The 18,050-nt window shown below is 41.0% G+C and overlaps 1 protein-coding gene across 50 annotated transcripts in view; it reads right to left on the reverse strand.

Annotated features, from left to right (window-relative positions):
* Positions 1-18,050, reverse strand: part of RBFOX1 (RNA binding fox-1 homolog 1) — a 2,169,222-nt gene that overhangs the window by 111,186 nt on the left and 2,039,986 nt on the right. For 49 of the 50 annotated variants that reach the window (XM_081089185.1, XM_081089163.1, XM_081089189.1 and 46 more), the window contains 3 exons: positions 15,037-15,090; positions 7,187-7,279; positions 5,368-5,428 (listed from right to left, as the gene is read on the reverse strand). In XM_081089185.1, the coding sequence (XP_080945311.1) occupies positions 5,368-5,428; positions 7,187-7,279; positions 15,037-15,090 (208 nt within the window). The remainder of the gene's footprint in view (positions 1-5,367; positions 5,429-7,186; positions 7,280-15,036; positions 15,091-18,050) is intronic. The other variant, XM_081089180.1, reaches the window with a different exon arrangement.

An 18,050-nucleotide genomic window follows, 5' to 3' on the forward strand; every position in this document is an offset into this window, starting at 1 on the left:
GGTGTTTTTGCAACTAGATAACCTATTTTTGGAATATCAGGGTAATTCGTAACTTCCCTTTTTCGGGATCCTTCAGGGCACAACCAGAAGGCAGAGACCACAAATTCCCTCACTGTTATTGTTGTCATGTTAATTGTTGACTGTTAACTATCCTCTGCCCACCTATGTGAAAGAAGATGTGTCTTTCATTTTACTTCTTATCCAATCCCAGAGATTTCCCCACTTTGCTTTCTCCCACCTCCCTAATCTATCACCAATGGATTTCATGTAACCCAGTCTTACATTCTCCTCCTTTGAGGGTAATTTATAAAATATGTGAAAAACCACTGTTCTCCAGAGCATTCTCTCAATCTTTTGAAATTCTGTTTCCTGGCAATTGTCAACAGTTTGGTTCAAATTAACTCACAAAAATTCTTTACAGGTTTGAATGTTTCTTAACACTGGATTAGATATCAAAGAAATACATTTAAGAAAGTATCCTTAAATGCACCACAGGAGTTTCCCAAACTGCACATCAATATTTTCTAAAAACATGTACTGAGGATACCAGGGCCTGGTCATTGACATGGGGCATGGGGCAGTGCTCCAAATGAAAAAAAGTTAGTGGTACATTGTGTTTGGTTCACTTAGTATCTCTCTCTTTCTTTTCCTTCCTTCCTTCCTCCCTTCCTTCCTCCCTCCCTCCCTCCCTCCCTCCCTCCCTCCCTCCCTCCTGCCTCCCTCCCTCCCCCCTCCCTCCCCCCTCCCTCCCACCTCCCTCCCTTCCTTCCTTCCTTCTTTCCTCCCTCCCTCCCTCCCTCCCTCCCTCCCTTCCTCCCTCCCTTCCTTTCTTCCCTTATTTCTTTCATTCATTTTTTTTTTCCTTTTTCTGCCATATATATTTATTCTCAACATTTAGATTTCATCTACAATACAGGATTTCTGGTTCTCTTGAAACATTATTAGAAAGGGCAACTTTAGATGGCTGGAAGTGAACAGAGACCCCATTAAACTCCCAGTTAGTCCGAGTCACCACTACTCCCTAGTGTGTGCCTGGCTTGGAGGATAAACTTTGACAGTCTTTCATTGTTACCTTGTGCTGCTTTTCCTTCTAGTAAAGAAATGCCTTGCTTTTCCCAGTGTGTAGGTGTAAGATAATCTAAAAAGACTGTGCTTTCTCAGACCTTCTCTGTTTGCTCACTTATTTTACCTGCCTAGCCTCTATCGGCATCTGAATATTTGATCCTTAAACTAGTATGTTTGTCAGAAAATGCAACTTACTACCTATAGCAAAAAACACATGAGATGGCTACATATTGTTGAGATTATTATGTCATTGAATTTTTAGGGCACTCTGTTCCCTGGCACTGTGTTGAGTGCTTTATCTCCCATAATAGTCATAGATATCCTATGTAGTGGATCCTATTACGTCTGCAATCCCCACTTGAGAATACTGGTGTGTGGAGAGCTTAAGCAACCTGCCTGTCGGTCAGTAGCTAGAGAAAAGCAAAGCTGATACCAAAACCCACCTCTCTATAGAGTGTCTTTGTCCAGTTTTTATCCTTCCTCAGATCTCTAAGAAATAAAAGACCTCCAGCCAACCCCCACGCTTCTCCGATATCTAGGAAATCCCTGAGAATCTAGTTCTCAACTTGTGTTGCAGAGCAAGCATTTAACTTCCAATGAGCAGAGTAAACCCCAACTCCTCTCCAAGTATTGGAATCCTCAGGCAAAATCAGCAATATGGAAGTAGCCCAATTTTCTGTTTGTGGAGCTTTCTGGTGGGTAGAGTTTCCAAATCCTTATATGTCATTCTATAGTCTCCTCTTATACCCAAGTTAACTGTTCTGGGGAATCTACGTCCTCCATGAGAGTATTAACTCTGGTCTTCCATAGCACAGTCTCCTAGACATCTGTCTCATTGCACTTGGGGACCAATCTTATTAATCATTGGAAACTTGGTAGCTACTCAAACTTTTGTTGGCTACATGATTGAAGGAATGTATGGCTGTGATGTTGGTATTAATAGTTATATTTCACCATTTGAAGATGACCTTAAAAATGTGATGACTCCAGTAATGTATAATTTTGCTGAATGTAAGTTTGATGCTTTGTGGGAATGAATAAGATAAATAATGAATCTCACAGATCACTTAATTTTCTCCTGTCACTATAACTTCATTGGTCCTGACTTTTCTCTTTTTCCCCAGCTTTATTGAGATATAATTGACAACTAAAATTAGTACACAATTAAGGTGTACAACTTGTTGATTTAATATTCTCATACTTTGTAAAATATTTGTCACACTCAAGCTAATTAGCATATCCATCATTCACATAGTTACCACTTTCTTGTGTGTGTGTGTGTGTGTCTCTGTGTGTGTGTGTGTGTGTGTGTGTGTGTGTGTGTTGATAATATCCCCTCCTACCACTCTTGTTAACGATCGAAGAGGGTCTCTGTATATTTTCAGTTAAGTTGTATTGCAATTTATCAGAAATGTCTTTGTAGTGCTGATACTCATGAACTAGCAATTGGAAAAACGTTGAGAACCACTTTCTTTGAATATCAAAGGTCTTCAAGGGCTCCAACTGTCTTTATGTAATTAGAATTTGCATTGGATTTTCTAAGTACGTTCTTCTGTGACTGTCCATGGACCCTTTAGGTACCACACTCAGTCCACGTGTCAGCATAAGCTTCTGAGTAGCCCCTTTTAGGTATATGGAGGAGAGGGCCACGTGATTCATTCTTGGAAATTAAGAATGCATGGCTACCAGGAATGGGATGTGGGCTGCTTATGCTAACATCTGGCAGGAAGTTGGGGTCCACACCGAATAGCCTTGTGTTATTGTCGCCGGTTGCTATTTGAGTGCTCTTTGGTTAGATGATGGGGAAAGTGACGCATTCACATACACACAGGCATGGCCAGAGATCTTGTTACTTCACAACAAGAGCAAATGACTTCACTAATTACTTCCTCTTATCTAGCCTCAGTTTCTGCATCTTTAAAATTGGGATAACTATTTCTTCTCTATAGGATTTCCTATGGGCCCAGGGTATTTAATATGCTTCGCCTACTGCCGCACAGTTAATATTCCAGAAATGTTGGCTGTTAATGAACGTGCTTTGAATTGTGTGCAAAATCCCACAGGTCCAGTTTTCGGCCCCTGGGTATGACATTGATCAATAACTCTTTCTTTAAAATAAATATGCATACATATGGCTTAAGGAATAATATTTAGCTTCCTGACTTCATTTCCTCTCATAAACAGTACACGTGAGCACCTATGCATATGCATGAGAACGTGCATGCACACACACATGCTCACTACTTCATAATTTTTTAAAGTTCCCAACAGTCAGGGTGATGTTGTCATGTATTAACTCTGGCAAGTGGCAGAGCTCTCATTTTTACCCAAGTGGAAAGGTTTCAGGACCCATAAATCGGAGGTGGCTTCATGGCAGCACTGGGCATCCTAAGTCTGTTGTGAAATTTCTATTCCATTTAAGGATAGGTCTTGGCTGCTGGAGCTGAGAAAATGGGTCAGCAGAATAAATAATTCTCCTATTATATTGAGAGTCTATATCTATTTAATGATGCCCCTTTTAAAAATATGAACAAAATTATTGAGCCAAGTTGGCAGCTGTTGGCACAAGGAAGAAGAAGAAGACCAAAACTACCAAATGCTGATGATCATAACAGAAAAAAAAAATAATCCAATCAGTATGGAAAGTTGGAATAAACCCATAGCTCCATGTATGGCATATTATGTAACTACTCATAAGGATGGATCTGGTCTGTATGTTTTAACACTGAAAGAACTCCAAATGGATGTATGGACGCCAATTAAAAATGATATGTACTCCGAAACCGGTTTGGGTCAGTGGATAGAGCGTCAGCCTGCGGACTGAAAGGTCCCAGGTATGATTCCGGTCAAGGGCATGTACCTGGGTTGCAGGCACATCCCCAGTGGAAATGTGCAGGAGGCAGCTGATCGATGTTTCTCTCTCATCGATGTTTCTAGCTCTCTATCTCTCTCCCTTCCTCTCTGTAAAAAATCAATAAAATATATTTTAAAAAGAATGATATGTACACCATGATACCATTTACATAAAAACCATGTACACAATACTGTGAATGCGGTAAATAGATACTTACTCCAGATACATGCACAAATGCAAAATAAAAGTACAGACATAGGTCTGCAATGGAGGCCTCCTCTGAAGAGGAAGAAAAGAAACCCCGTTGCAGTGCTGTTACTCAAAGTATATTTTAGCCTTTTCGTTAATGTTTCATTCTTTCTTTCTTTTTTCCAAAGGACTCTGCATTTCCATGTTTTATGTGTAATTAAAACGTTAAAAATGGAAAATTCAATACTTTCCCTTTATGACAGTAATAAAATTATTCTTAAAAACCTATAAAACAAAGAAAAAATATCTTCCAGTCTCACAATTCAATTCAGCCATTACCATTTTGGTGTAATTCCCATCATAATTTAGTTCAAATCATGCTATACATATAATTTTTTATTTGAAAAAATGTTCATTCATTATGGGGCTCTCTCAGTTTTAACTCTGCTCATTTTAATGGGTATAATATTCCCCTCAGCATATACACTTTAATACTGTATTACTTTCTTTTTAATATTTGGTACAATTAAGTATGTGATCAGCATATCAGCAGTTTTTCTCCCTATATATCTTAAGAGAGATGTACCCTGCAGAGGATTAAAGAATCAAAATATTGGAACGTTTCTAGTGACTTTCCATGTATAAGTGAGCTCTTAGTGTGGGGAGTGTTGTGACACTTGGCCGTTAAGGAGGGCCAGAATGCACTGTCCCGAGGGGCCAAGGAAACATCCTCGCCTGGCCCAAAATGATGCTGGGCAGCCCAGAGAGTAAGAAACAAGCACTCACATTCTTCTCTCACTCCGGAACTCATCATGAGGGAACCTCCAAGCCCCTTCAAAAGCCTAATAATTCCAGAGGAGACTCAAAGAAGGAACCAAATTCTGCAGCCACACATCCAAGAATGACTAGTGAGCAATGAGGTAATGGTTAACAAACAAACAAACACAAAGCCTCCCCCCCCCAACTTACTATTATAACAACAAATTAAATGACCCAACCAATTCCCAAATGTGTCTCACCCCCAAATGGGAGCTATCCTAGAGAGGCTGGAAGAAGACCACGCAGGTTAACCCGAAATGAACCTCGCCCCGTTGGGGAAATGATCTAATTGGCTCAGGTGGTTCCCTGTAGCAGGTCAGCAGGAAGGACACCCTCACATGCGAAGGCAAGCAGGGCTTGTTGAAACATACTCTCTAGTGAAATTATTGACAGGTTCAGAGGTACAGGCGATTTCTGGTAAAAGGCCAGTGTGTACTCACCATTTGTATAAGGGTTGACAGTCTTTTTGTTTGTCATTACACGTGCTGTGGCATTATTTACCTATGCACACAGAAAACTCAAGTGAGCACATATTCCGGGGCCAACCCACAGTTCCATTAGTTGCATGCATTATGACTGTGATTACTTACTTAAAAAAAAAATAAAACAAAACAAACTAAAATGCATTTTAATTTATAAAAGGCAGTAGGTGCATAACAAAAAATCATACATTTTTATAATTACATTTACTTCATAACCGTTTTAACTTACAAATCATTTCAATAAAGCAATGTCATATCATTTAAGTTTAATAAGGAGACAGTAAAAGCAAATTAAAAGGAACTGCGTAATTGAAGATTTAAAAGCATGCGTGTACTCCATGGTAACACAGAAACAATAGCTTTTAAACAGAAAAGAAAGTTCATATGAAGGAACATGCAGTGGAGTAGAAGAAGGGAGAGACAAGGTACAAGGGAACATAAATGTCAAAAAAGGACAAACAAGTTTTCGCCGTGTGCAACACGTTGGGAGGGAAGAACCATCGGGGAAAGCAACATCTAGCATTCAACACTCGGACCAAGAGCCTTTGACATCGCAAGAATTAACGAAATCATTCAAGCTTTAAAGTCACAGCTAACAAAAGGATAAAAGAGAGGGTGCATTGTTTAACACAGTATGGAGTTAACGATCTGAGTAAGATGTGCACCGGTCATGTCTCAATCCAGTCAGTGCCTTCCAGGCTAGCTTAGAACGTACACTCAATTACAGGCGTACCAATATCCAAAAAAATAGAGCATCAAGAAAACTTAATATGACAAGTCAAAAAAAGTCACGTGGTATATATATATGTATAGAGAGATATCAGCACTAAATACGTGTAACGGCAGATGGACTTCACCACTTACCATTCACCACCATCGCCAGCATGGGTTTGTATACAGTTACCATGGTTACTGAGAGTTTGGTGAGGGGCCTAAGCGTTATCGTCGAGGGGGGGGGGAAATAAAAGGCAAAATATGCAACATCTTACTCCAAAGACTAAAGCATTTGTAACTGGTATTTTTTTTCTCTTTTTTTTTTTTTTTTAAAGTTTTAACAAATATGACCCTGTGGCCGCGTTGAGGGAGATCCAGTGGTAGGAGGAGGAGATTTTCTGAGTACCAGAATTTTAGTATCAATTTTGTCCATGAAGAGGAACCAGATATTGAACAGGAAATCCTGTTTGCTTATTCGCTTTATTATCAGAAGAATACAAAGGTTCGAGCTTCTTTGACTTCTTAAAAAAAATGAAAGGTTTAAAGACAAAACCTCTCATTTTTTACAAATATAAAACAATTGTTCTTTCGATTGCTATTTCTTTCACAATTTGGCTTAATTTGCACACCACTGTGGATCCCTCGTCAACCCTGCAGTGGAAAGAAAAAGAAAAGAAAAAGAAAAAGAATCTGCTCTGTATTTTGTTCTGTTTTTGCAACACTCTCTCCACTGTCTGGAACCTACTGCACCCATTGGCTCTAACACATGGAAAATAAAATAATCAAATCAAATCAAATCAAAAAACTTTCAGATTAACCTTGTTTTGGTCTCACGTTTGCCATCCACCTTTCAGCAGTAATAAGAGTAACATAATAAAATAAAATGAAAAAAAAAGTAAGGCCAGTTTTCCTTTTTATATATAAATATATAAATATATATATATAAACAATGAGAAGGGAATAGGGTCACATACAAGACACAATGATGCATCTGAAACAACGAATGAGCGTGAAAGCAGACATTTATCAAAAAGATGTAAAGGAAAATATTTTGAACATGCACCTCGATTTTACGGCCCTCTACCACGGTGCCGTGTAATTTCTCCCTCGCCCTGTCCGCATCGGCACTATTTTCGAAAGTTACGAAACCAAATCCCTGCATGCAGGAGGGAGAAGGGAAAACAACATGCAGATTATTATTTCAGTCAACGACCACTGTGTAACGTTCTCTCGCTTTAATTTCTATGTCTTGTCCTGGCTTCCGTTCTGTAACATGCAAATTAGAGAAATTATAAGAGTACTAAGATGTGCAATCAGTAAGCAACAAATGTGAACAAGATATATTTTTTTTTCTGTCACCAGTTAGCTGTAACCCCTGAAGAATTCAAAGAATGATACCCAAAATACCTTTCTAAATGTCACTACAGAAGAAAATAAGTCTAACGAAAAGAAAATGAGATCAAAATAAATGTACGGTGTCTTCACAGAGAATAAAATGAAATAACAAGGAAAGTAAAAAGGGAACCACTTTCTTGACATGCAAATTAAGAATAAAGTAAAATAAAACGTGTGCACGGAATTCAACAATGAATGCCAAAATCTTCTAACATTGCCTACAGTCATGCTGTGTGGTTTTAAGAACATCTCTTCCTCATGCAGTTTTAGGGTTATTCAAATTGATCAATTCTACAGCCTTTACTTCTCAAAAATAAAAATTAGAAGCCTAAAAAAAAAAAAAGGAAAGACCTTTTTTTTATAATAAATCTTAAACTCTTGGATCTAATAAACAAAATAATCACATGAAATGAATAGAAATAAACATCAATTGATCAATAATGCAAACAATTCAAGTAAGTCTTTTGTATTAAAACTTCCCCCTCCCATCACCAAAAATGACATACATGCTTAGAAATTTGTCAACTTCCCAGACTACTTTATTAACCAAAAGGGGAAATGAGTCAACATATGATAAAGTTCTAACACATTATGTTGATTTTCATTTGTCATATCAACAGGTAGACAATAAAGCCTCTTTGTTAATAGGATGTTATCTAAGATAACACTGGGCACTTCCTCTTCTATTGGTAGATGACATACACCCTTCACTTCACCACTGGCAAGTTCTGTGTTAATTTTTCAGCCTCAAAAAACAACCCCACTAAACGTTACATTGTCAAAAGCCATCTTTTTTTTTTTCTTCACTGACACTGTTCCTAAGAAGAGTACAGAAAATATGACACATTATTTTTAAAACCCCTAAAAATAAGCGTACGTCTTGTTCAAATATATACACCAACCTTTTGAAACACTGCCAGTGTCAATTTGCCCAGCTCGTTCTGTTTTTCACAGTGTAAACTAGGTGAAATAATGCCATATGTGGGGATATTTCAACTATGCGTAAAGGTAAATGCTGACTTTAAGCTTAGTTGGGGCAGGAAGATAATCTATTTTACGAATAAAACTAATAGGTAGTCATAACCAACTAGTGTTAACTTCCAATCACTCATAAGGTCACTAGAGCGTTCTCCAAAGCTCAGGGCATTTGAGAAGGGTGCCCCATGGTCTGCCTAACAGAGAACTTTCCAGTGTCAACGTGGACTCCTCTGTAGAGGACACCAGCTGTGAATGGATTCAAGCTAGAGGACATGCATCTTTGGCAGGATTGCATACCGAAAAAGTAAATTTCTTTAATTTGGGAGGTGGACGGAATTACCTTTCATAACATTTCCCATGGTGAGGATCTGTAGTTAAGATCGGTCTGAAATGTTTGTCCTAGCCCGGTTGCTCAGTGGTTAGAGCATCAGCCCTCAGACTGAAGGGTCATGGGTTTGATTCTGGTCAAGGGCACGTATCTCAGTTGCAAGCTTGATCCCCGGCCCCAGGTAGGGTATGTGCAGGAGGCAGCCAATTGATGTGTCTGTCTCTCATTGATATTTCTCTCTATTTCTCCCCCTCCCTATCACTCTCCCTGGAAATCAATGGAGAAACTATCCTCCGGTGAGGATTAACAAAAACAAAACAACATAACAAAAAAAATAGGTCTGAAATATTTGATTAATATAAGATTATATGCTCCATAAGAGAAGGACTCTATTTAGGTGGTATGCCTATGTTTGGTACTCAAATACACGTGCCAACTAAATAATAATAGCTCTTTGATGAGCAAACAACATAATTTGGAAGGTTTGCTCTCTTTGATGGCTCTGGGTTCCAAACTTAGTTTCACATCAGAAGGAACTGGGAGCATATTAAACACTTAGATGCCGATCCCTGCCATGTATCCACAAGGATCAGAATCCCCAAGAGGAGCCCAGGAATCTGTCAAAAAAGCTGCTGTGTGGTCCAGCCTTTGGGTTCCCATGGCCTCTCAGCACCAAGCACCATCAAAAGAAGCTTCGATTCTTCGTATGAAGTAGAATATTGTACCACCGATGTCTATAGTGCAAACCTAGGGAGTGGGTTGAGTTTCTGAGGTGAATACCTATCTGACACGATTATTTGGATCTTAGATCAGCCAAAACCATATTGCAATGTTCTCATCCTCACCAATAATCCAAATTCCCTAGCATCCATAGCCATGCCATACATTTACGGTAATAAATATTAAGGGAAACCAGGATTCTGGCTGTACTGGAGGCAATTCTCTCACTAGGCAAGGAAGAAAATTCCATAGTTCCAGTCAGAGATGGAGGGCTTGGTGGCATCCTTGGTGTCTATGGGCACTAGCAGTCATTATCACTACAGTGCTGGGAAGAATGTAGGTGAATCTGAACATTCAACCTACCTGTCTAACATCACTCCAAGGAACTGAGTGTCATGGATCTAGTCTGAACCTAAGGCAAACCATCCTGGCCTGGAATCTGCATTGTGTATGCCAAGGAGGAATAAAGATGAAGATGCAAATAAATTTTGAATCCCAAGGAAAGTTGGGAGGAAGACTCCATACCACGGAAGTAAGGATAGTACTTTATTAGTAGTAGCAGTACTCAATTTCTGTTAAACTTCTCTCTCTCTGAGCTTCTCAGTACTTCTCTATTCAAGCTGATGAGTTCAAAATTGTGTGAAGTTGGGTTCATGTGGGTTCATGAATAGCTTGCTCCAGAAACAGTCCCTCAAATACCCAAGGGACTTTCCTTCCTGTTCCATTGGACCTTCATATACCCCACCCAAAGGAGTGATCAGACCTCCTGCGTCAGATGTCTGCCAGAATTCTCCTCTGGGGAAGTTCACCGTAACCAGAGAGACCCTCATCTGGCCACTTTCAGGGACCCTCTTCATCATGCAGAGGTACCAGGCAATGCTGCGAGCTGGTGCTGAGGTGGTTTCTTTTTACCTGCCTTGTGGTCAGAATTCTATCACAAGCAACCAGCAACTTGCCTTTCTTAAAAATATTTTGAATACTTTTATCTCAGTCTTAGCAAGGGGAACGAAAGAAGAACAGTGTAGACCTGGCTTGGGGAGCAGAGGAACTGAGTGTAATGCTGATGGGTAGTCCCTTAAAGATGAAGAGTGCAGCCCTAGCTGGTTTGGCTCAGTAAATAGAGCATCGACCTGCAGACTGAAGGGTCCTGGGTCAAGGGCACACGCCTGGGTGGCAGGCTCAGTCCCCATAGGGGGCATGCAGGAGACAGCCAATCAATGATTCTCTCTCTTCATTGATGTATCTATCTCTCTCTTCTCTCCCTTCCTCTCTGAAATCAATTATATATATATATATATATATATATATATATATATATATATATATATAATAGTATATTTTAAAAAAAGGTGAAGAGTACATGAAAAAGGCACTGTGCTTCTGTAGAGGAGGGTCTGTGACATGTTCCCCAAGATGGGAAGGCATGATCCACAGGCCAGATAATGTGAATCTAAGAGAGACCACCAGACTAGCGTGGCTTGGTTATTTTTAAAGCTTTTGGTGAATCGTGAATTCTGATTTCCTCAAACCCCAGTTATTTTTCTACTTGGTCTTACATTTAGGTGATAACTTCCTTTTTTGCATGAATGCAAATACATTTTATAGCTCACGCAGAAGCTCTGAAGGATGGACAAGTACACTGACTTTCCACCTGACAGGAAAATCCAACCCCTCTAGTTTCTGGTGCAGAAAACTGCTCTCTGTACGAGGGAGCTGCTGATAAGTCTCTGAAGGTTCATCTTCCTGTGGAGTTAAGAGCTTGTTTCTTCTTTGACCGTTGTCCGTGCAGCTCTTTCTCCTCAGACATCTTCCCTCCTTCCCTTCCCTGGGGAACTCTTACCCATCTTTCTCCTTCAGCTTACATGCCCCTTCCTCCCAGAAGCCTCCCACCTTCTAACAACACTGGCCTGCCCGGTGGGCTCTCAGCAGCCTCTCCCTCAGCACAGAGCACAGCATCCTCCGCTGCAGAGGTCTGTCTCCAAGGCCTGTCCTTCCTGCTGCTCAGGCATCTGTGAGGATGACGGGAAGCACGCCCGTCTAGCCCATGGTTGATTGGCCCATCCGGTACCTGGGATGTAACCCATACTTACAGATGTCTATGGAGTCAAAGGCCAGCCTGTATATTTCCCAGGCATATTAAAAAGTAGCTATATTTGTCTGTATCCTCAAATAAAACATTTCAGAGCCAAATAATATGTTTTTAAATCCCCTAAGAGTGAAACAAATTATAGTACCTCTCACTCCTAAATGCTATCTAGTTCTCATTTACAAAGTCGGGCATAGGTTGTTGTTGGTTTTTTTTTTTTTTTAATGTGGTTATCTTATACACTTCTTATTCCTAGATAAATGCATTATTCATGTTACACATTCCTGGATAACACAGATACCACTCGTCTAGGTAGCTACACACACACACACACACACACATACACACACATCGAACACCTATCGAACACCCATAGAACACCTAACCATACTCAGTGAGCATTGAGTGACCTGCCTTGGGGAGCAGCCAGGAGGTGAGCTCCCAGATCTTAGGGTCCACCCACTTGCTGGCTGCCCCTCCAGCACCCAATGATGAAAATGAGGTCATAATAGCGGTTCAGGTTTTCAAGCCATTGAAATGGAAACATTCTTCTAAATAGGCCCTTTCCCCATAAAGGATAATGTCAAGTAGGAAAAATATCCCTGCGTGAGCCACGGTCCCCATTTTAGCAGATCCCAAATGGACTTTCTCCATGACTCTCAGCCATACCTAAACAGTCAGCCCCAACACCTGCCAGGCCAGACCGGGTCTTTGAGAGGGAGCAGACCCACAGACAGAGAGGGGCTATTTTTGATGTTTCCAAATTAAAAAAAAAAAAAAAAAAGCAGTTCCACAAAGTCAGTGTCTGGATGAGGCCCACTTAAGTGGTCTTATTCGGAAAGCCCCAGAGACAGGCTAATCATGGGGATGACGAAGAGTCTTAAAAATAGCACTGCCATTGTACTTTCAAAATAGCAAATGATATTCTTCTAATGTCCCAAAACAGCTCTGGAAAGGAATTAAATAGCTTTCTCCCACTGGCAAAAGTTACCAAACAAAGTATAAATTAAATACTTCAAAAATAGTGGAGCTACAGGCTTAGATGAGAAGGAAGTTGGCCAACATTTCAGGTCCTCTCCTTTTGCTTTGCCCAGAGTACCTCAATCTTGAGTGAAAAGGATGACACTGGGCTCATTTTTCTATTCATGCACTTGGCTTTGCAGGGGTAGACGTAGTCCCTGTGATGACTTCCATATGAGAAGCAGAAAGAGCGCTAACTTCTCTGTCCCCGAGCCTAGAGGTCAAACTGCTGACACAGTACAAGAATGAGGGCAAAAGGTCTGAAATGATAGAGTGGCGAGGTCCCTGAACTAGCAGAACATTATAGAGACTATAATGGATTGATGGATCTGACTCAGCTGGCAACTCACAACGTCGTTTTGGCTGTGGAGAGGGGGACACTGGAATTTTCTTCCCTCAATGCCAATGGCATTATCCTATTCAGTTACTACTAAATCTACGCAGGAGCGAGGGGTACAGGCTGTCCAGGGGATGATAAATGCAAATGTCTACTTGGTGGGGAAGACGTGGTCACTGTTCCCAAGAGGCTGGCACTTGCTACCTTAGACAAACCCGTTCCTCTGAGAAGCCCTCCCTGGATACTGACTTGTCCCAAATTGCCTGTGTGAGGGGAGTGATGGGCTAAAATCAGTATCTCTCTGTACCTGCTGATCACTTTCTGTGTTTTTTTTTCCAGATATGACTTTTTAAAAAATTAAATCTTTATTGTAGAAAATATTACATATGCCCCCTGTCCTCCCTGCTCCCCCAACCCCCCAGCATTGACTCCTACTAGCTTGCCCTCATACCCCACCCCAGGCCTTCACCACCCTATTATCTGTGTCCATGGGTTATGCATATATGCATACAAGTTCTTTGGTTGATCTCTTCCTACCCACCCACCTTCCCCTGCCTTCCCTCTGAGATTCCACAGTCTGTTCTAAGCTTCTGCCTCTGGATCTATTTTATGCATCAGTTTATTTTGGTCATTAGACTCCACATATGAGTGAGATCATGTGATACTTGTCTTTCTCTGACTGGCTTATTTCACTCAGCAAAATACTCTCCAGGTCCCTCCATGCTTTCTCAAGGGGTGAGAGATCCTTCTTTTTCACTGCTGCCCAGTATTCCATGTGTACATGTATCACAGCTTTTTACCCACGCGTCTGCTGATGGGCACTTGGGCTGTTTACATACTTAGCTACTGTCAATTGTAAGCATGTTCTTTCAACCCCCACTTTCGCAGTCAGCAGAGGGGAGGAGAAGGGAGCTTAAGCTCCCTGAGGCCCTGTGGGCCGTTTGTCTGGAAACAGCCCAGTTACTGCATGTGTTTCCCGTGTGGCTGCTCAGGTCAATGCGCTGCTCTTACAGCATCTTCCCGTTCCCCCTCGGTCTCTGCTGCTATGCTGAGGGCGCTGTTTCCCTCCAGGAGACTCTGACGGGGTTCCTGAGTTCCCTGTGGGTGCGGGTGGAAGGAGGATACGTTCGCACCCACAAAACACCAGTGGGCAGAGGGCGCTGCGCCTTCAGAGGAAGCGTTGGCATTTGCCTAAAACAAGAACACTTGGCGTTTGTGACGTTAATAATAGGCCTGGGAGGTTTATTAAAGCACAGATGGCTGGGCCCCGCTTTCGGAGTTTCTGACTCACTAGATCGGGTTTGGAGCCCGAGAATTTGCATTTCTTGTCAGCTCCCAGGTGATGCTGAGGTGCCGGCTGGGGGACCACATGCAGGTAACCGCTGAACAGGGGATGCTTTGGAAGAGTTCGGCCTTTATTTTTCTATCCCAACATATTTCCACTTTGAAAGTGCTGGAGCCTATTCATATAACCACAGATTTTTATGAATACTGTGCACTCTAGGAAAATCCACTTAAAATTTGGTTTCCTAGAAAAAACAAAATCAAAGCAGCGGCAAATTGCAAAATGTGAACTGGTAATAAGCACACAGATGAATAAAACTAGATTCAAAAGGTTGGTGTATACGAATTTTTCTCCCCTACAACCCAGGAAAATAACTGCACTTTATTAATACAGAATAATCACATATTTACCTGATCATGAGACTATCAACTCACTTTTTAATATAAAGAACATAATTATCACTGAAAAACAAAAATGTACCAACAACATTATTTTTTTAAGCATGGGTAATTTTCCTCTGGAAACTTGATCTATAAATAGGTAGACAGATCTAAAACAGCCATTCTAAATTACCCCTTCTATGTTTAAAACTGAACCCAATGCATTTCCCCACGATTTTGGAAACCGGAAGTGGTCTCGAAAGGAATTCCCCATGAAGGGTATTTTCACCACGTGCTGATTAAAACAGTGCAGTTGTTTCCCATTATTCATAACAAGCGTTTTACAATAAGCTAAACGATTCTAAAGTGAATTAAGTTGCTTACCTTGGAGCCTCGCTCATTAAAAATAATTTCAACATCTAAGATTTTACCAAATTGCTGCAAAGAAATAGAAATATTTTATAAGCAAGAGGAAAAATGGAGGAAATCATATTATGCACATTGGTAATGGTACCCCACGACAGAATCTTCTGTTCTTTTTTAATATACAAGGATATTGCATTTTATTCTGTGCTGTCATTAAACAGTGCCCTTGAACCAAGAGAAAAAACAAGCACACATGTTATTTCCATGCCTCACAGAGTGGGAGAGCAGGGTAGGGGCCTGCCTGGTACAAAGTAGGTAATCAAGAGGTTATTTCTATTTTCCTTTCTTTATGTGTGCAGGATGGCTTTCCCAGGCACTGAGCAGCAAAGATTAAACATGGCTAATGTATCTGCCGACCCTTCTAGGCCACTCCACTAATCACAGGAGAAAAACCCTGAAGAAGTGGGATTTGGGTAGTAAAATGTCCAAGCGGAATATGAGGTTGAGGATTTTGATCCCAAGCCCCCATAAAACAGCCAGGCCATGTAAGACAAGTAAAGTATAAACAGATAAAAGCAAGATCCACTACCCGGACCCCAGTCAGAATCCACACACCAGCACAATTGTGATTAGACCTCGGGCTGAAATGTATTTCTCTCCAGATGATTCTCCATGTTGTTAAACAAACACACATATCTTAGACAATTAGCATGAATGTGCTCTATAAAAAGCGGAGGCAATTCCACGTACTCAAGTCTAGGAACAGAACTTCAGATGACAAAGAAATTGGACAGTCATGTATAATACAGATGCCTACGTAGATTTAAATTTCAAGTCTTCCAGAATAACTATTCCCTGAAAATAATAATACTGGGGATACACTTATTCTTAACGCAACACTTGTTATCTAAACTTCAAATTCAACTAGCATATCTTGTATTTTTTTTATTCATTTGCTAAAGCTCCTAGTCCTCATGAGAAAGATGTCAAGCAATTCTTGATTCACACTTTCAAGACAAAAAGAAATGTGCACCCTGACACCAGAAGCATCTGATGCTCCAAAACCCTTCTCCTTGACCTTGGAATCCTGTCAGTTTTCCTCACTCACATGGAGTCGAGTGGGCGACTTTTGAGAGCAGGTGGGAGAGGGTGGCATGCAAGCAGGTGACGCGGCCCAGGGAAAAAGAAGATGGGAATTTTACCCTGATGCAGAAGGAGAGCAAATGTTCATGTTATTAAAAATAAACAGGAGACCATAAAGTCCTGTTTCCATCTCTTTACCCTTTATTTTGAGCATTCCTATTGTTCACTTGCTTCTGCAGCCTTGGTTTTTATTGCATCGTTTATTACCATAGGAGACTCTGCATTCTGTCTCTCCCCTGGGTGGAAAGCATGGAGCAGCCTCTCTGCAGCAGGGAACAGAGTGGTTTGGAGGGAGGAGTGAGACAGGGAAGGAACCAGCTGAACACAGATTACTGAGGACAACCTGCCTGACCAGGAGCATCTGCATAGGATGCTGGGAGGCCCTGAGAGCGAGTGGCAAGAGGGTCCTACCAACATTCAAGAAAAATAAAATATTCAGAACATACAGAGGCTATCCACTGAAACATACAAACTATCCTACCTTACTGGGAAAGACAGAAAAACATATGCATACTCTAGGCCACTCCACTATAGCAATAGAAATAGCTCAAAACTTTGAAATGAAAATAGCTCTTACTACAAGAAAAAGAAACCCAAAGCTATGTCATCCTGTGCCTTTGAAATATGCCCATTGCTCAGAATATGTACCCAGGAAGGACATCATAGAACGGAATTTTTCTTGTTGAACACAAGCACTTCTCTACTTCCCAAAGGATAGAAGGACAGGAAGGCATCAAGAAGACAAGGCTCAACTAAGAAAGGAGATGGAAGGATGCTAGCATGTACAGGTTCAGTTCCAGACCTAGGCAATAAAGCAAACATAGCAATAACACAAGTCACAAATTTCTGTGTTTCCCAGTGCATATAAACGTTACGTTTACACTATACTGTAGCCTATTCAGTGTGCAATAGTGTTTATGTCTAAGAAATGTACATATCTTAACTAAAAATACTTTATTGGCTAAAAAATGCTATCATCTGAGCCTTCTACAAGTCGTAATCTTTTTGCTGGTGGAGGTTCTGACCTTCAATTTATAAAAACAATGCCCTATCTGCAAAGCACAACGTGGCGGAGTGCAGTAAATGAGGCCTGCCCGTACAGCGGAAACACCAAGAAGCATGCGGCTAACTCACCCTGCCATTTCTGGACGCTCAGTCTTTCGGTCAAGAGAATACTCTTCTACAGAGCATTCTGAGTGCCCTAGATTCGGGCAAAGAAAATCATTAAAAACAGAAAAAGAAAACTTTCAGATTTGGAAGCGAAGGGTTTGCCATTGAAAGGTGAACTTAATCTCATAGCTAAGAAATCCTCCAGCTGGGTGAGCGCCTCAGAAGCATTAACTTTGACCTAAACTTAGAAAAGTCAGTCCACACAGATGCTATTATGTGTATTTCGGAGAGAAGGGCCCAAAAGCACTCGCATGGATGGACAGGGAAGCTTGAAAAGAACTTCTTTCCAAACCATGAAGCAAACGTCAGCTACGGAACATTCTCTCAGCAGTCAACACACAAACACTTCCTTAAAATAAGATCTCCTGGAGAAAGAATCAAAGGAGAAGTATCTTAGCACGTGTCTTTCCCCAAATAAAATGATGACACCAATATGCCCCGAAATGGTCTCAACTGGTTGCCTCTTTGGCTGCTACCCTTGGGCTGATGATTCTCAGAGCCAAGGAAACGAGCCTTGAGAAGAATGCTGATGTCAGCCCCACGGCTGAGACAGTTGTGTACTATATTTATAGTATCAACAGTTTAATTGGGAAGTTGGTACTAATGATGTAAACACAGCTGGCACATTTTCAGTTTAAACAGACACGACTCATTCGCAGACATAACTAGCATTTGTTTGCTCAACACCAATGTTGGGTGGCATTCAACAACATCTCGGA

This window comes from Myotis nattereri, assembly GCF_964212035.1.
Source record: "Myotis nattereri genome assembly, chromosome: 4".
Classification (NCBI taxonomy): Eukaryota; Metazoa; Chordata; class Mammalia; order Chiroptera; family Vespertilionidae; genus Myotis; species Myotis nattereri.